The sequence below is a fragment of the Triturus cristatus genome, chromosome 9 (assembly GCF_964204655.1).
Source record: "Triturus cristatus chromosome 9, aTriCri1.1, whole genome shotgun sequence".
NCBI lineage: Eukaryota > Metazoa > Chordata > Amphibia > Caudata > Salamandridae > Triturus > Triturus cristatus.
In genome coordinates, this window is record NC_140592.1 from 30270084 (window position 1) to 30289600 (window position 19517).

Genomic DNA, 19517 nt, shown 5'->3' on the forward strand with positions numbered 1-19517 from the left:
TGGTGTAGAGTGGATTGGCATAGAGTAGAGTGGTGTAGAGAGGAGTTGAGTGGCATAGAGTAGAATGGCGTAGAGTGGTGTTGAGTAGCCTGGCGTGGAGTAGTGCAGCATAGAATAGAGTGGCGTACAGTATAGGGGTGTGGAGTGGCATAGAGTGCATTGTGGGGTGGAGTGTTGTAGAATAGAGTGGAGTGTTGTGGAGTGGCATAGATTAGAGTGGCGTAGAGTAGAGTAGAGTTGATCAGAGTGGTGTAGAGTAAAGTGGCATGGTGTAGTGTAGCATGGAGTGCATAGTGTGGAGTGGTGCAGAATGGATGTGAGAGGTGCAGACCTGAGTGGAGTGGTACAGAGTGACATAAAGTGTAGTGCCATAGAGTGGAGTAGTGTAGAGTGGCGTAGAGTGGAAAAGCATAGAGTAGAGTGTTGCAGATTAGTTCAGTTGTGGGTGTAAGTAACTAAAGAGTCAATTGAGATGGCAGATCGAGTGAAAGCACTATAAATAAGAAGCCGTATGACCGTGAGAAAAGTGGGAAAGAATACTCCAAGTCCAGAGATAATACTGAAAAGCTTATGAAATTTAACAAAAAGAGTGCGCTGGAAAAAGACGAGGGAGAACACATGTGCTTGGTCCATGCTCCAGGGAGAAGCTAACATAAAAAAAATGAAGGAAATTCTAGGAAGCTAAGCTAAGCAATCGAATGATTGCAAATGAGTGTGGCAACGAAAACAACTAATGGTATGCTGTGGGCGGGATGTAAGCCACTGAATTGTAGATAATAGTCCTGCAGCACAGTGCATGCACTGTGTAGGCGAGACCTAATGAAAGAAGGCATAAGTTATAAGTAAAGAAATATGCCTTATGCATCCTGACAAAAATGAGATAATGAAAATTGTATGCTCATATTAATTGAACTGTATGCTATGACATTTCTAAATATTTGGGGGGCATTGTACAAAAATGCATTTTTAGCATCATCTTTTCAAAGATATTTTTTAGAGGGGGACCCACCAGTCCAATACTACTAGTTGAATAGTACACGTGTACCCTTCCCCACACTAACGTATTTTTAAGTGAATTGATTAACGCCCCACTACTTTCCGAATTCATCAATTGTCACTGCACAGCTTCTCCCCAATTACTTTCTAGCGAATGCAGCGCTTGGAAGCCCCTTTTCTGCACAGGCTTTGCAGATCTTTATCTCGAGTGTCTGTCAAGGCGATGGGTGTGTTTGTGTGATGAAGCACGTTTTGCCTGAGGAATGCCCTGTTTGTGTTTTTACTGTCCACAAATTACAACCCCAGAACAAGATGTTGCGTCTGTTCCATATCTGTTCTGTGATAGACATGCTTCTCTAAAAAGTGCTTACCAATCCTAGACTTATTTCGAACTCTTTGGTATAATGTGATATATCAAACATAAAATGATTATTTGTGTTACTGGATACTTCCCAGGCACAACCGACTTTGATCCATTGGACAATGAGGGAGTCGGGCTCTTGTGTCTATTGGTTCCAGGCTTCGCAGAACTTCTTCCACACCTAAGTCAGTGAGTGTGTAGAACGTGCCATCCACACCAACCACTGACGGGCCACAGCTCACAGAATACTTTGAGGCACACATGCTGTGACAACTGCGGAAAATCTTCCAGGTGGCTGTTCTTTTCGGGTGTGTCACATTCACACACCTCCCCAGCGGCTTCTACACCCTACACGCGCATCGAATTAAGTTCTAAAAATTGTTGGCGTGAGTACAGTCAAGGTGGGGAAAGCACCTCCATATTTTCATGGGGTGTAAGGAAAGGCGAAAACGTATGGGGGAACAGTGCCCAGGAGGACACTGCGGGCATATTCTCAAGGCAATATTTCCACGTTATTTTTAAGCTGTTAGCGACAGTTTTTAGGGGAAAACGTCCATAATAAAGATCGCTATTTCTGTTAGCGATAATTATATGCAGGAGAAGTGTTCCCGTGCAAAAATGCCCATAAACACCACAACTCCATATTCTTAAGGGGATCCTTGAACTTCTGAGGACCAAAGAAACTGGCTCTAACTGCAGTTAGAGCCAGTTACTTAAGACCAGAAAATAGCTGGTCTTAAAAATGGGGACAACACTTGGGGCCACATCTCAGCAGGTTTTGGTGCTGGACAGCGCTGCAAGCAATGTTGCAGCGCTGCCCTGTGACAAAACTACAGTGCAGGAATGAACACCATCAATAAGATAGTGCGCCTTCCTGGGCCCCAGTCATGCAGCGCTGCAACAAGAGGGCGTTGCAACACTTCTCAATACGCCCTCTTGCGACAGCATGGATGCTCTGTATTCACTGGACAGCGATCCATGACGCAAGTAATGACAGATACATCAGGAATCCTGACATATCTGTCTACGTTAAAGTCACGCATTGCTGTAGTCGTGTCACAACCATGACGCAACTACAGCAATGCATGGGGCCAGGCCATCCCTGTGGCACTGTGTCACCCTCACGCCTGCTATCAGGCAGGTGGAAGGTACTGACGCAGTGCCCTTCACAAGGGGTGCTCGAATGTCAACGCTGTTGGAGATCCATCGGTGGTGGATGCATGCTGCGTTGTCATCGTTTGAAAGCATTGGTAGAGTGTTGGTGCCAAGGGAGTGGACGAAACGTTCTTCGGTGGCCTTGATCCAGCTGTGAGGGGGTGCAATGATGGCGGTGGTGTCCGGTGGGCAAGGAGAAGACGTGATGTTACCAATGATGGTCGGTCCAGGAGAGTCCGGTATTGTGGCTGTAGTTGAAGTTCCTGCTGGCGGAGATGACGTGCTCGACCGGGTGTTCTGCTAGGTGGCTTGTTGAGGTGACTTGCTGCTTGCCACTGATGTTGGGGCCCCTCCCCAGGAGGGGGTGGTGTCCTGGTCACTGGGGTTGTCCAGGTGGAACTGCAGTTCACCGAATAGGATGGCGTGGGTGGATGGGAGACCCAGGGGTGCAATGAGGCTACAATGGCATTGGAGAATGGGGGTCCATGGCCCGGGGGGCCTCCACATGAGGGTACCTCAGAGGATTTCTTGGGCTTGGTCTGGACCTGGGTTTTGAGGTGGTCCATAGTCACCCATGGGTCATTAGCGTGCGTTGTCCGTCGGAGTGTGCTTCTGTAGATGATGGCAATGCCTCCTCCTTGATGGTCGGGGTGCTTCTAGCGGGTGATACTGCAGTCGTCAGTGATAATAATAATAAGTGAGCTTGTAAAGCGCCTGGTTACGCTCACTAGTGTGTCCCCGTGCTGCAGCCAGTTGCCCTATCAGTAGCAGTAACTCTGAGAAGGTTAAGTGGCGAAACCTATATACGAAAGAGACAGGTCTTTAGTTTTTTTCGGAAGAGCTTTTCTGCTGGTTCCATCCGAAGGGTGGGAGGGAGGGCATTCCAGTGCTTAGCGGCTAGGTAGCAGAAGAATCGGCCACCCATTCTCACTCTTTTAATTACTGGGATCTTAACCTGTTCCGTCCCCCGGGACCACAAGGCCCGGGTGGGAGTGTAAGGGGACATTAGACTATGTAGGTAGTTAGGTCCATTCCCCTGTATGATGCGTTGACTAACACATAGGGCCTTAAAAAGGATTCTCTCCCTCACCAGGAGCCAGTGTAGGGCAGCGAGGGCCTTCTTAGAGGAAGCTCTACTGGGAAGCATCAGAACAATGCATTGTAGTCTCCGAACGCTCTTACCATTGGCTCCTAGGTATAGAGCGTTCCCATAGTCCAGGCGGGAAGTCACCAACGCATGGACTAGAGTTTTCCTGGCTTATGGGGAGCACATCTAAGATCTTCCGAAGGCCTTTCATTATTCCGAAGCACTTCTCGCCCACCATCCTGGTCTGGTGATCGAATGAGAGCTTAGCATCCAGCCACATCCCCAGGTTCTTAACCTGGTTACTGGGGGTGGGGCCCAGAGTCTGCAGCCACCACATTGATGACCATATCACTGGAGCCTTACCCACGATCAGTACCTCCGTCTTACTGCCCTTTAACTTTAAACAGTTATTTGACATCCAGGCTGCTAACTCCTGTAAACAGGTGGAGAAATTGGTGGCTGCCTCTTCGTCGGATTGAGCTAGAGACACCACTAGTTGCATGTCATCCGCATATGACACAACACTAATGCCGTATTTCACAATAATGTCTGCCAGAGGGGCCATATAAAGATTAAAAAGAGTCGGGCTAAGTATGGATCCCTGGGGGACCCATTGAGTCAGCCCAGTTCTCTTGGAATAATAAGGTCTTCGGGACACTTGGAAGCTTCTGTCCTGTAAAAAGGATCTTAGCCACTTCAAGGCCAGGTTGTCCAGCCCTCCATTCTTGAGGCGCTGTAGGAGTAATGGGTGGGCGACGGTGTTGAATGTGATGCTGAGGTCCAGCAGGACCAACGCCACGTCTGCCCTTCGTCTACGTGCCTACGTATGGTTTCTCTAGACAGAAGCAGTGCTGACTCCGTGGAGTACGTAGCCCGGAAGCCCGATTGCGGAGGGTGGAGTAAGCTGTGCTGGTTAATGTGCGTAGTCAGTTGAGTGTTGACCACTTTTTCTGCTATTTTAGCAAAGTATGGCCAGAGCGAGACCGGTCGTAAATTCTCCAGCTGACTTGCACTCCCACCCGGCTTTGTTTTTTAATGGGGATAACCACCGCTTCTTTCCACCTTTGTGGGACCACCCCTGCATCAAAGGAGAGTTTAAGGAGGTGTCTCATATAGGGGACTAGGATCTCCATGCTCTCCCTCAGAGTTCTAGGAGTTGTAGGGTCCCTAGGTGAGCCGGACTTAATGCTCAAGGCCGTGGTTTTGAGGTCGTCACAGGAGGGGAGGTTAAATCTGGAGAGGCACAGTGCCTCCTCCATGTTGCACACTCCCGTCCACTCCGAACTCCCATTACGTGCCTCGTCTGGGAAGGTGGTATAAATCTTTGCTACCTTCTCTGCAAAAAAGTCTGCTATCAGGTTGCAAGACTCCACTGAGTTGCTGCTTGGAGTTGTGGTTCTGGCAATTGATGATAAGTCCTTAAAAATTAGAAACAGCTCTCTAGAAGAGTTTTCGGCCTGCTCTATCTTAATGTTGTAATAAGTGGCCCGAGTTTTCCTTATGAGCGAGTGGTAGTGTTTGAGACTAGTTTTGTAGTTGACCTTCCTATGCTCTGAAAAGTCTCTTCTCCAAATTCTTGATGGCAATGGCGATGTCCGGTCTGGAGCAGAGGTTGGCCCTGGCAGATGAGGTGGAGTCCAGAATTGATGGCGAGGAGGGTGCTTTCTTAGTAGCGGTGGAGTGTCCAAGAGTAAGGCTCCTTGGTGCAGAGCGCGGTCCAGGGGCAGACAGAGGCAAACGGCGTAGCTTATGAGTTGCCTTTGGCATGGGAGACGACCATTACAATGCAGGCAGTACATCGTTAACAATACAACTCCGACAACGCAGATGCCTTTACATCGCATTTGATTACAACGCACTGTGAGGTCAGTAATGGGGTAATTTAAAGTTTATCTGGTGGATATGGGTTTCGCATGTAAAATATGAAAATTGGGGGGGGGTTTGGGGGTAAACTATGAAAATTGGGGTGTGCTTTGGGGTAAAATATGAAAATTGGGGTGTGTTTTGGGGTAAAATATGGAAATTGGGGTGAGCATTTGGGTCAAATTTGAATATTGGGTATGTTATGGGGGCTCAAAAAGGAATTCCAGGGTTCACATTGGGTTTGGGGTGCAAAGGTTAGTTTTGGGTTGCACTCACTGAAGTGGGAATAGTGATATTAATGTCTCCGCTATGCAACACCTACTATACTGTTGCAATGTGCCTAGTATTAGTATGCATTGGAATGGATTGCGATGTTATGGCATGCGTCGCAACCACGTATGTGCCTTTGGCACACGAGTGGTACGCCCGCTGTGCATGGGCGCTCAGCGGCTGCCATTGAGAAGTGCTGGGGGGGCTGGACAGATGTGAGGTGGTAAACGCTGGAAAGAACACTGGATGGGGAATGTGTGTGTGAGCGGGTGTTGTAAATATTTTCATAAAGGAAGTCTTACCTCGAAGCCGGGTCCCATCTCTTTGGTGCTCCTGCTCTCCTGCATCTGCTTCCAGGAACAGGAAGTAGGCCAATCAGCCTCCCCTGAGCCAATCACAACACTGCGATGCGGCGGTGGGATTGGTAATTGGCAACGGGACAAGGCATGCCGCCAGGGGCTGGAGGGGTGGGCATGTTCTCCATGCAGGCGGTAATGCAGCCTGCATTACGAATAGGGAAGTGCACATGACTGCTTTGGGCGGCCTGAGTGGGCTGATCAAACAGTCATTGCGCACTTGAGTGGGCATGCCAATCCGCCCGTGCCTTGTCCCATGCTTGGAGCAATCCTACCCACCCTCCCACCCTTAAAGGAAACATAGCACAGTTACATCGGTAAGTTATCATCATGTGATGATTGTTCCTCCTCTACACTGCTTGAAAGCAGTGAGGCGAGACTCTTCCGCCATAGCGGATGAGCCACCACTGGGGGTGTGTCATCTACGTGTGCTAGGCCTGGGCGACTCGACCCCCAGTCGTCCTGCGCTACGCGTCCCACCTTCTTGTTACCTGGACATTGACACTGTGGCGCAATCCACTGCACTCTCTCCAAATCTGTGACTCAGCCAGCAGGAGCCTCAGCCAGGTGGGATTTCACAAGCCTGGGTACAGCAGTCGCCGCCAAGTCCGCTGGTGAACCTCCCGATGCAGTTGATGCAGGCGGGAAGTTGCAGCGCTCCCGCCACACAAGTTTGGAGCAGCTCAGGGGCCTCACCCTCCACAGAGTCCGGCCAGCCGAACATCATCCGGCCTGTGATGCAGAGAGGCGGCACCCACCATTGGTATTCCCCTCCGTGCACCCTGATGTAGTGGTGGATCATAGTATGTGATGCAGAGCTTCCTACGTTGGGGGGCAGGAGTGCCTCTACTATTAACAGCTCCAAGGTGCACAAGGCGGTCATCTCACACAGGTCAGCAACGTGTCTCCATGTAACCTGCCAGACTTCACCACCAGGACGGGCATTCGTCGCACCTCAATATCTACCGCCACCACTCATTGACTCCACAGCTCCTCCATGTCCCACTCCAGGCTCCAGATGCAGGTCCAGCGAGGCATCCAGGCTGCAGACGCAGGTCCAGTGAGGCATACGGGCTCCAGACGCAGGTCCAGCGAGGCATCCAGGCTCCAGACGCAGATCCAGCGAGGCATCCAGGCTCCAGACGCAGGTCCAGCCAGGCATCCTGGCTCTCATCCTGGTCATCCTGGATGTTGGGTGGCTTGCAGAGGGTATTTATGTGTGCTGCACTTGGCCCAGGCTGCTGCATTCTGCACTTTTTGGGTTTTTATACCTATTTTTTATTGGATGTTGACTGATAGGCTATTTTTCGCATTGGTGACAAAAAAAACTCATGTTGGGCTGGCGAATATGAGGATTTTTGCAGCTAATGGGCCTATCAGTAGTTTTCGCCCACTAACGCAGGATTTCCTATCGCCTTCTCGCTGATGTTAGTGGCAGTTTTCACCGCTGTTCCCTGAAACTATCGCCTGATAGCGGCGTGTTGTAAATACGCTGCTAACACAGTGATAATTTCACGCGGTACACGACGATAAGAAAACGCACGCTAACTGAGGTTAGCGATAGTTTTCTCCGATTGTTGAGAATATCCCCCTGCATATGCAAAGGAGAAGTGGGCAATAGGCGATACGTCTCTGGTAGATTTCCTCTATTTTGGGGGGACTAGGCTCCCTTTCCCGGCAACCCAAGCAGTGGCGTAGCTAGCCCTTTGGCCGACTGTGGCGGTCTCTGTGTTTGCCACCCGCGGATGCATTGAAGAGCGGGGAGCAGAACTGGGGTGCTGATGAGATTCTGCTGTTTGCCGCCGGAGTTGTGTGGCTCTGACACGCGGAAGTGACCACCTGCCTTGGAGAGATCCTCTCGTGGGAAATTCCATCAGACCCGAAACCCCTCTTACTTCACAGCACTGAGGGACTAGGAGGCAACAGATACAAAATACATGGATTAGTTTTGGGCCTCACGTTAGCAAAGAGGGATATTGCCAGATTATGGAAGGCCAGTACATCGCCCTTAGTGGGACCCTTGTAGAGGGGGGGGGGGGGGTGCAATACCGCATGAGGCTTGGGGTCGCAGTGTTTCAGGCTCGAGGATGCCCACAAAAACATTCCAAGATTTAGCAAGGGTGAGTTGATTACGGAGCCACGTCCTTGGCCCCGGCTCCCACCCTGGAGTCCCAATTTGAAGCTGAAATTCAACACTTTAATGTTGGGTCCTGACAATTTGCAGAAGGGTTCTGTTCTGTATCTGAACGATGATATTATTGCTGAATTGTGGGGTGTGTGAGGGTGGTTGGGGACCTACTGTGCGTGTTGTAGTGTTTTCATTACATACATGAATTTGCTGTATGTTTTCTTATTTCTGTATGTAGGCCGTTTCTGACTAGATATTCAGCCAAAATCCAATAAAATATGTTCTGAAAAAAAAAGTAGGTGAGGAAACTGAAGCATTGCATAGCATTGGTATTGATATTGGATGATCCGCACCCCTTCAGAGGCCTACAGGGCTTTACTCTGTTGAGTAAACAGCTACTCTGTATGTATAGTGTATATGGCGCTTCACTGGCACAATGCAGGGACAATGACCTGGAAGAACTGACGGGCACAAATCATAACAGAAGGTCATGAGTTAATCATGGTTCTCTTTTTATATTAAAGCCAACCATTGTGAAAAGACTTCTTGTGGACATGCTGAAAGTTTCCCTGGAAATGCATTCCACCCACCGTTTACCATTGCTTTGGGGGTTTATAACTCACACGTGCTTTCTGTTTGTTGGCTTTATTTGTTCTCGGCTGTCCAGCTTAAGTTAGCCCGTCCAGTGGAGCATAGCCTGGTTACTATATTCTGCCACAAGTGCTTGCTTTCTGTAAAAAGGCCTACACATTGTGTTACTTTCCTGTCACATTTGCTGTGCATTTAAAGACAGAAGTCAAATGTCAGGCTCTGTCTTCCAGGAAGCTTTGTGTTGACCTTTCTTTCTCTGACTTTAAAGTGAGAGACTCGTGCTGGATACAGGAAAGGAGAAGCTTTTTTCTAGCACACAACAAAACAAAAATGTATGTAAATGAACTGTGCAAATATTTCAGAATGTAGCAGAATTTTGAAAGCACAAATCAAGCACATGTTTTGTGATTCCGAAGTGTGGTGGAAACAAATATTTTAATATGATCAAAGCAAACCAATACACTAGTTCTTGCCATTTACACACACGTTGTTTGTGAGTTGCATAGATTTATCAGTAAAGCTGTATGCACAAATGTAATGGTGATTTCAATTGAAAATGTGCCATGTGGGATGGCAGTGCGCTACCACACCATGCCTACCCCACTCTACACCACACCACTCCACTTCCCTCCACCCTACTCCACTTAACATCACTCTACTCCACTCTACAACACACCAGTCTATGACAATCTATGCCACTTCACTCTAGGCCACAACACTACACTCTACGACACTCCACTCTACAACACTCCACTCTATGACAATCCACTCTATGACAATCCACTCTATGTCACTTCACTCTATGATACTCCACTCTATGACAATCCACGACACTCCACTCTACGACTAGTCAATGCCACTTTCCTCCACTCTATGCCACTCTACTCTATGACTCTTTACTCCACGGTGCGCTACTTCACTTCGCGCTATTCCAGTCTACACCACTCTGTGACACTTTACTCCGCTCAATGATATGCCACTCAGCGACACTCTACTCTATGCCCTCCACTCCACTCTATGGCACTTTACTCCACGTTGCACTACTCCACTCCACGCCACTCCAGTCTACTCCACTCTGTGACACTTTACTCTGCTCAAGGATATGCCACTCAGCAACACTCTACTATATGCCCTCCACTCTATGACACATTACTCCACGCTGCGCTACTCCACTCTGCGCCACTCCAGTCCACTCCACTCTGTGACACTTTACTCCGCTCAACGATATGCCACTCAGCGACACTCTACTCTATGCCCTCCACTCTATGACACTTTACTCCACGCTGCGCTGCTCCACTCTGCGCCACTCCAGTCTACTCCACTCTGTGACACTTTACTCCGCTCAATGATATGCCACTCAGCGACACTCTACTCTATGCCCTCCACTCTATGATACTTTTCTCCACGCTGCGCTACTCTACTCCGCGCCACTCCAGTCTATTCCACTCTGTGACACTTTACTCCGATCAACGATATGCCACTCAGTGACACTCTACTCTATGCCCTCCACTCCACTCTATGACACTTTACTCCATGCTGCGCTGCTCCACTCCGTGCCACTCAAGCATATTCCACTCTGTGACACTTTACTCCGCTCAACGATATGCCACTTAGCGACACTCTACTCTATGTCCTCCACTCTACTCTATGACACTTTACTCCACGCTGCGCTAATCCGCTCCGCGACACTCCAGTCTACTCCACTCTGTGACACTTTACTCTGCTCAACGATATGCCATTCAGCGACACTCTACTCTATGTCCTCCACTCTATAACACTTTACTCCACGCTGCACTACGCCTCTTTGCACCACTCCAGTCTACTGCACTCTGTGACACTTTACTCCGCTTAACGATATGCCAGTCAGTGACACTCTACTATATGCCCTCCACTCCACGCCACTCCACTCCACTCTATGACACTTTACTCCATGCTGTGCTGCTCCACTCCGTGCCACTCAAGCATACTCCACTCTGTGACACTTTACTCCGCTCAACGATATGCCACTTAGCGACACTCTACTCTATGTCCTCCACTCTATGACACTTTTCTCCACGCTGCGCTACTCCGCTCCGCGACACTCCAGTCTACTCCACTCTGTGACACTTTACTCCGCTTAACGATATGCCAGTCAGTGACACTCTACTCTATGCCCTCCACTCTATGACACTTTACTACACGCTGCACTACTCCACTCTGCGCCACTCCAGTCTACTCCACTCTGTAACACTTTACTCCGCTCAACGATATGCCAGTCAGTGACACTCTACTCTATGCCCTCCACTCTACTCTATGACACTTTACTCCACGCTGTGCTACTCGACTCCGCGCCACTCCAGTGTACTCCACTCTGTGACACTTTACTCCGCTCAATGATATGCCACTCAGCGACACTCTACTCTATGCCCTCCACTCAAATCTGACACTTTACTCCACTCTGCGCTACTCCACGCCACTCCAATCTACTCCACTCTGTGACAATTTACTCCACACAACGCTATGCCACTCAGGGACACTCTACTCTATGCCCTCCACTCTATGACGCTCCACTCTATGACACACTACTCTAATCAACTCCACTCTGACACTCTACTCTACTCTATGCCACTATATAACACTAAACTCTATGACACTCTGTGCCACTCCACTCTAGGATACTCTACTCTGTGCCATTCCACTCTACGCCAGTCCACTCTATGACACTCTGGGCCACTCCTCGTCACTCCATGCCATGTCACTTTACTCTGAGACACTTTCCTCCACTCTATGACCCTTCACTCTACGACCCTCCACTCCACTCTATGCCACTCCACAATACTCTACACCATTCTATGACTCACCTCTCTGTGACCCTCCACTCCATGACCTGCCACTCTACGACCCTGCACTCTACGATACTCTACTCTGTCACCCTACTCCACTCTATGCCACTGCACTCAACAGCACTCTACACCATTCTATGACCCACCCCTCTGTGACCCTCCACTCTACGACCCGCCACTCTATGACCCTGCACTCTGCGATACTCTACTCTATGACACCCTACTCCACACTACGCCACTCCATTTTACTCCATTCTGCAATACTCCACTCTATGACACTCAACTGTACGGCACTCTTCCCCGCTCTACTCCACTACTCCACTCTACACCACTCCACTCTATACCCTTCTATGCCACTTCACTCTACGACACTCTACACCAGTTCGCTCTATTCCATGATATTCCACAACACTCGACTCGACTCAGCTCTACTTTACTCCACTCCACAACACTCCACTGCACTCTGCTCAACTCTACGACACTCTACTCCACTCCACTGTATTCCATGACACTACACGACGCTCGACCAGACTCCACTCTACTTTACTCCACTCTACAACACTCCACTGCACTCTGCTCCACTCTACGACACTCTACTCCACTCCACTGTATTCCATGACACTCCACGACGCTCGACTAGACTCCACTCTACTTTACTCCACTCTACAACACTCCACTGCACTCTGCTCCACTCTACACCACTCTACTTCACTCCATTCTATGACATTCCATTCCATGCCACTCTCCTCTATTTCACTAACTTTTAGCTGTGCTGCACATCTGCCAAGATGGTGTACAACATGGCAACGCCAATAGCTCTTGTATAGGGGAGACCTACTGGCTTTGCCAATGCTTGTTTTATTCGAGCTTCCATCGGCGCTTCTTCGGCTGCTGTAGCCTGGGGTTCTTGTGCCATGTGTCCCACTAGCAGAGCGCACGAGTGGCAGGTAGAAAGATCCTTGCCCCACATTTCCTCAGGGGGCCCTCCCGGACCCCTCCCCCCTCGGCCTCTCCCTCCCCTCTCACAGAGCAGGCACAGCCCAGGCTGGCTGCAGGCAGTGACTACACAGACACACAGGGTGTGTGTGGGGAGGCAGATCGGGGCTGCTGCTGGAGATAAGGAGGGTTTCTGGCATCGCCGTGAGAAGAGGGGGGCGTCAGAGCTCAGAAGAGGCCACTGAGACACTCTGCCAACAGTGCCCGGGAGGAGGCAGCGCCTGCAGTCACTGTGACTACACACAGGCGCTGTGGGCAGAGGGCAGACCCGCGGCTGCTGACGGAGATAGGGAGGGCTGCTGTCACTCCCCACCCCCCGCAAAGGAGACGAGGGGGCATCAGTGCCCACACGGAGGGAGAACCCGCTGACACTCAAGACACTCTGCACTGGCAGTTCAAGGTGGCAGAACCTGCTGGCAGCGTGCCAAGGCACAGGTGGTGGTGAGTGCAGGGTGGAGCCCATAGGGAGGGCTGCTGTCCTCCCCGCCCCCCGCAGAGAAGACAAGAGCCATGACTGCCCACAACCACCCCCCGCAGAGACCCCGCAGCACTGCCTAGGGAAGCTGGCACAGCCGCCCCTGCAGGGAGAGGGCAGACCGCAGCAGGATGAGCGGGGCTGCCAAGGATGGAGCCGGCAGTCCGGGTGCAGGGTGCAGTCCAGGATCCTGACACGGAGGTGGTGACCGTGCAGACGTGCAGGGGAGCCCGTGCCACCCAGAGCAAACTCACAGCGAGGAGGCTGCTGCCCGCCCCTGAGACGGAGAGGGGGCGCTGTCCCTCGTAAACACTCTCGAGCCTGGGAGCTGGGGTGCTTTTACAGGAAGACTGAATGAATGAATGAATGGAGAGCCTTGTATAGCTCATCGCAGAAAACTGAGACCCCACGGGGGACTTCCAAGACGAAGGTGAGCTAGGCACCGACTAGAGGAGGAGAGGTGTCGCTGTCTTTCTAGAAGTCCCGGCGCAGCCCTCCACCCAGAAGCACAGTGCGGTCCCTGGCTGGTGTGCATTAGGCGATGAACACGGGAGACTGCCTGCTGAGAGAGACTGTCTGCTGAGAGAGATGCTGCTGAGAGAGGTCCTGCTGAGGAGAACCCTCTAGTCCGAGACTCCCTAACTAAGGACACCCCGTGCGCCCCCCGCAGGCCACACTCATGACCGGGGTCACCCCCTTGAGTAGGGACACAGACCGGGACGCGGTCACCATGGAAGGGAGGCTGGCCGGAGGTCAGCTGGTGACCAGCCTCAACGCAAAGCACAGGGGGCCGGAGAGGGGTGCTGGAGGGGGGCCCCGGGACCCCACCAGCGGGAGTCCGGGCCCCGCAGGGCCCGAAAGAGTCAAGAAGCACCACCACAAACACAGCGTGAAGAGCAGGTACGAAGTGCTGGAGACCCTGGGACGAGGCACCTACGGCAAAGTCAAGAAGGCGGTGGAGAGGTCAACTGGCAGAGTGGTGAGTACCTACCTGCCCCGTGACTGATAGAGTGGTGAGTACCTGTCCCGTGACTGGTAGAATGGTGAGTGCCTGCCCCATCCCTGGCAGAGTGGTGAGGACCTGACTAGCATCCCTGGCAGAGTGGTGAGTACCTACCTGCCCCATCCCTGGCTGAGTGGCGAGTGCCTGCCTCGAGGCTGGCAGGGTGGTGAGTACCTACCTGCCCCGTGACTGGTAGAAAGGGGAGTGCCTGCCCCGTGACTGATAGAGTGGTGAGTACCTGCCCCGTGACTGGTAGAAAGGTGAGTGCCTGCCCCATCCCTGGCAGAGTGGTGAGTACCTACCTGCGAAATGAGGAGAGGGGAGAGGAGGATATGGCTAGGTTCGTCCTCCTAGGTACTAATAACGCAAAAAAAAGATCCGACATCAGGGATCAAAGAACCTAGCTAGATGGGAAGGGAGGGGTCTACTTAGTGAGTAAGACGCACCTCAACTAGAGAAAAGAAAATACTTTTCTTGAGTCCCCTCACTCACCAAAGGTTTCCCCTAGGTGACATGCTTCATCATTGGGGCCATCCCAAGCATCTACTGCTTGGGGCGTGCTGCGACTTGCGACAGTTACGTAGGAGCACTATTTAGTGAAGACTATGTGTAGTGCAGTGAGAGGGGAGTGGTGTGGGTTTAAATAAAAAATTACCTAGCTAGTGAGCGTAAATGAGTTTATTCGTGCTCCTAGTTGGTAAAGGATAAAAATGGAGGTTAATAAAAAGGAGGAATTGGGTAATAATGTGCTAATAGTCCCTAATATTGAAAGCCAACATGTTTCGAGGTTATCCCCTAAACCTCTTCTTCAGGACCGCATGGGGACCAGCCCCATGTGTACCACTCCGTGCAAAGACCTATAATAAGGTGATAAAGTAACCTACCTGCCCCATCCCTGGCAGAGTGGCGAGTGCCTGCTTTGAGGCTGGCAGGGTGGTGAATACCTGCCCGGTGACTGGAAGAGTGGTGAGTGCCCACCCCGTGACTGGCAGAGTGGTGAATATCTACCTGCCCTGTGACTGGAGAATGGTGAGTGCCTGCCCCGTGACTGGCAGAGTGGTAGGTGCCTGCTCCGTGACTGGCAGAGTGATGAGTACCTGCCCCGTGACTGGTAGTGTGGCAAGTACCTGCCTCGAGGCTGGCAGAGTAGTGAGTACCTGCCCCACCCCTGGCAGAGTGGTGAGTGCCTACCCCGTGACTGGAAGAATGGTGAGTGCCTACCCCGTGACTGGAAGAATGGTGAGTGCCTACCCCGTGACTGGAAGAATGGTGAGTGCCTGCCCCGTGACTGGCAGAGTGGTGAGTACCTGCCCCGTGACTGCCAGAGTGGTGAGTACCTGCCCCGTGACTGGCAGAGTGGTGAGTACCTGCCCCGTGACTGGCAGAGTGGTGAGTGCCCACCCCGTGACTGGCAGAGTGGTGAATATCTACCTGCCCTGTGACTGGAGAATGGTGAGTGCCTGCCCCGTGACTGGCAGAGTGGTAGGTGCCTGCTCCGTGACTGGCAGAGTGATGAGTACCTGCCCCGTGACTGGTAGTGTGGCAAGTACCTGCCTCGAGGCTGGCAGAGTAGTGAGTACCTGCCCCACCCCTGGCAGAGTGGTGAGTGCCTACCCCGTGACTGGAAGAATGGTGAGTGCCTGCCCCGTGACTGGAAGAATGGTGAGTGCCTACCCCGTGACTGGAAGAATGGTGAGTGCCTGCCCCGTGACTGGCAGAGTGGTGAGTACCTGCCCCGTGACTGCCAGAGTGGTGAGTACCTGCCCCGTGACTGGCAGAGTGGTGAGTACCTGCCCCGTGACTGGCAGAGTGGTGGGTACCTGCCCCACTCCTGGCAGAGTGGTGAGTACCTGCCCCACTCCTGGCAGAGTGGTGAGTACCTGCCCCACTCCTGGCAGAGTGGTGAGTACCTGCCCCGTGACTGCCAGAGTGGTGAGTACCTGCCCCGTGACTGGCAGAGTGGTGAGTACCTGCCCCGTGACTGGCAGAGTGGTGGGTACCTGCCCCACTCCTGGCAGAGTGGTGAGTACCTGCCCCACCCCTGCCAGAGTGGTGAGTACCTGCCCCGTGACTGGCAGAGTGGTGAGTACCTGCCCCACTCCTGGCAGAGTGGTGGGTACCTGCCCCACTTCTGGCAGAGTGGTGAGTACCTGCCCCACCCCTGCCAGAGTAGTGAGTACCTGCCCACCGGAGAGCGCAAGCCTGAAGGGCAGTATAACAGGGCCACTCCCGGCACTTTCACCAGCAGTACTTTCTAATCTGGGACTTGTGGTTTCACTTTTCCCATTCTCATTGCCAGCATGCGCGAGGGTGGCTAAAACGGGGTGAACGTGTGGTGCATAATAACACGGGGGCGCGTCGCACCTCTTGTATATCATCGGATTATAACTTGGCACTCACGGTACATTCAGGCGCGTGGCCTTTTATTGTTCGGTAATACATGTCCCTGCATATGAGCTGGAAACATGTTTTCCCTCAAAGTCTGTAGATTATGCAGCAGGTGATGAACTGTGTGGCAAATGCGGCAGATTCGTTACTATGCATAACACGTCACTGCTACAAACCCGCATATTTCAGTATCTTTATTTATAGCCTACTGAGAATAAAATCAAGTTCTTTTCATGCTGCCCCATGGGCGCTTGAACGCAGACAGGTAGTACAGTGTCGGGTACATGCCCACATCCTCAGAATGGGGTATTTTGTTACTTCGAGGCCTGGAGTGCTGGGTTTCAGCCCCCGAGAGTCTCGCTGTGGATGTCAGCATCCCATCTGGAGTGCTCTCTGTCCTAATAGGTGCTTACTCACAGGAGCTCTCTCTGTTTTGCATCATTTACGTGTCACTCTAAGTTTCCGAGATGTTTGGAGTGCCCGGGGTTAGCCTGGAGTACGACCCATCGCACCACCCAGGCCGTTTCAGAGGCGCGCACAGCGGTGTCTGCACCAGGCCAGCTGTGCACGTCTGGCTACGCAGAGCGTCATCACCCACGCACACCTTGGTCTCAACGTGTGATGATGTCAGCATGTCCTCCTGGGGTACCAGTGCTTGAACACCATGCCCCCAGCAGTGCTTGAACACCATGCCCCCCGCCCTGGGGTACCAGTGCTTGAAAACCACCACCCCCCTGCTGTGCTTAAACACCATACCCCCTGCCCTGGGGTACCAGTGCTTGAACACCATGTCCCCCCATGGGGTACCAGTGCTTGAACACCATGCCCCCAGCAGTGCTTGAACACCATGCTCCCCGCCCTCGGATACCTGGGCTTGAACACCATGCCACCCGCCCTGGGGTACCAGTGCTTGAACACCATATCCCCCCATGGGGTACCATTACTTGACACCATATACCCCCTGGGGTACCAGTGCTTGAACACCATACCCCCTCTCCCCCCGGATACCAGTGCTTGAACATTATGCCTCCTGCTGCTCTTGAACACCATGCCCCCCTCCAGTGCTTGAGCACCATAACTCCCTCCCCCCGGGATACCAGTGCTTGAACACAATATCCCCCCATGGGGTACCAGTGCTTGACACCATATACCCCCTGGTGTACCAGTGCTTGAACACCATGCCCCGCCCCCCCGGATACCAGTGCTTGAACATTATGCCCCCTGCTGCTCTTGAACACCATACCCCCCTCCAGTGCTTGAACACCATAACCCCCCCCCCCCGATACCAGTGCTCGAACACAATATCCCCCCATGGGGTACCAGTGCTTGACACCATATACCCCCTGGGGTACCAGTGCTTGAATATTATGCCCCCTGCTGCTCTTGAACACCATGCCCCCCTCCAGTGCTTGAACACCATAACCCCCCCCCCCCCCACCGGATACCAGTGCTTGAACACAATATCCCCCCATGGGGTACCAGTACTTGACATCATATCCCCCCATGGGGTACCAGTGCTTGAACAACATGCCCCCAGCAGTGCTTGAACACCATGCTCCCCTCCCTCGGATACCTGGGCTTGAACACCATGCCACCCGCCCTGGGGTTCCAGTGCTTGAACACCATGTCCCCCCATGGGGTACCATTACTTGACACCATATATCCCCAGGGGTACCAGTGCTTGAACACCATACCCCCTCTCCCCCCGGATAGCAGTGCTTGAACATTATGCCTCCTGCTGCTCTTGAACACCATGCTCCCTTCCAGTGGTTGAACACCATAACCCCCCATGGGGTACCAGTACTTGACACCATATACCCCCTGGGGTACCAGTGCTTGACACCATATACCCCCTGGGGTACCAGTGCTTGAACACCATGCCCCTCCCCGGATACCAGTGCTTGAACATTATGCCCCCTGCTGCTCTTGAACACCATGCCCCCTCCAGTGCTTGAACACCATAACCCCCCCGGGATACCAGTGCTTGAACACAATATCCCCCCATGGGGTACCAGTACTTGACATCATATCCCCCCATGGGGTACCAGTGCTTGACACCATATACCCCCTGGGGTACCAGTGCTTGAACACCATGCCCCCCCCCGGATACCAGTGCTTGAACATTATGCCCCCTACTGCTCTTGAACACCATGCCCCCCTCCAGTGCTTGAACACCATAACCCCTCCCCCCCGAGATACCAGTGCTTGAACACAATATCCCCCATGGGGTACCAGTACTTGAAATCATATCCCCCCATGGGGTACCAGTGCTTGTCACCATATGCCCCCTGGGGTACCAGTGCTTGAACACCATGCCCCCCTCCAGTGCTTGAACACCATAACCCCCCCGGGATACCAGTGCTTCAACACAATATCCCCCCATGGGGTACCAGTACTTGACACCATATCCCCCCATGGGGTACCAGTGCTTGACACCATATACCCCTTGGGGTACCAGTGCTTGAACACCATGCCCCCCTTGCAGTGCTTGAACACCATGCCCCCCTTGCAGTGCTTGAACACCATGCCCCCCTTGCAGTGCTTGAACACCATGCCCCCCGCCCATCGCACCACCCAGGCCGTTTCAGAAGCGCGCGCAGTGCCGCACACCGGTGTCTGCACCAGGCCAGCTGTGCACGTCTGGCTACACACAGTGCCCTCGGATACCAGTTCTTGAACACCATGCCACCCGCCCTGGGGTACCAGTGCTTGAACACCATATCGCCCCCCATGGGGTTCCTGTACTGGACACCATATACCCCCTGGGGTACCAGTGCTTGAACACCACGCCCCCTGAAGTGCTTGAACACCATATCCTCCCTCATGGGGTATCAGTGCTTGAACATCGTGCAGCTCCCCCCCCCCACACACACACACTGTCAGCAATGAGAGATTATATGCTATTGGACAGTCACAGGCTTGCTTTTTAGAGGGATAGTTAGTTTCGAGATTGTTCCTAAACTTATTACCGTGTTATTATAACCAGTTCTAAGCTCCCTGGTCGTCTGTTCGTCGTTTGTAGGCGC

General features: G+C 52.3%; 1 protein-coding gene and 1 long non-coding RNA gene across 2 annotated transcripts in view; one reads left to right on the plus strand and one right to left on the minus strand.

Annotated features, from left to right (window-relative positions):
* The window catches only part of LOC146797307 (uncharacterized), a 496953-nt gene that overhangs the window by 471244 nt on the left and 6192 nt on the right, over positions 1–19517 (minus strand). The gene's annotated exons all lie outside the window — the stretch shown is intronic.
* Positions 12703–19517, plus strand: part of LOC146797309 (NUAK family SNF1-like kinase 1) — a 115126-nt gene continuing 108311 nt past the window's right edge. Inside the window, exon 1 of the mRNA XM_085624297.1 lies at positions 12703–14079. Coding sequence (XP_085480423.1) covers positions 13780–14079 — 300 coding nt within the window. The 5' untranslated portion in view covers positions 12703–13779. The remainder of the gene's footprint in view (positions 14080–19517) is intronic.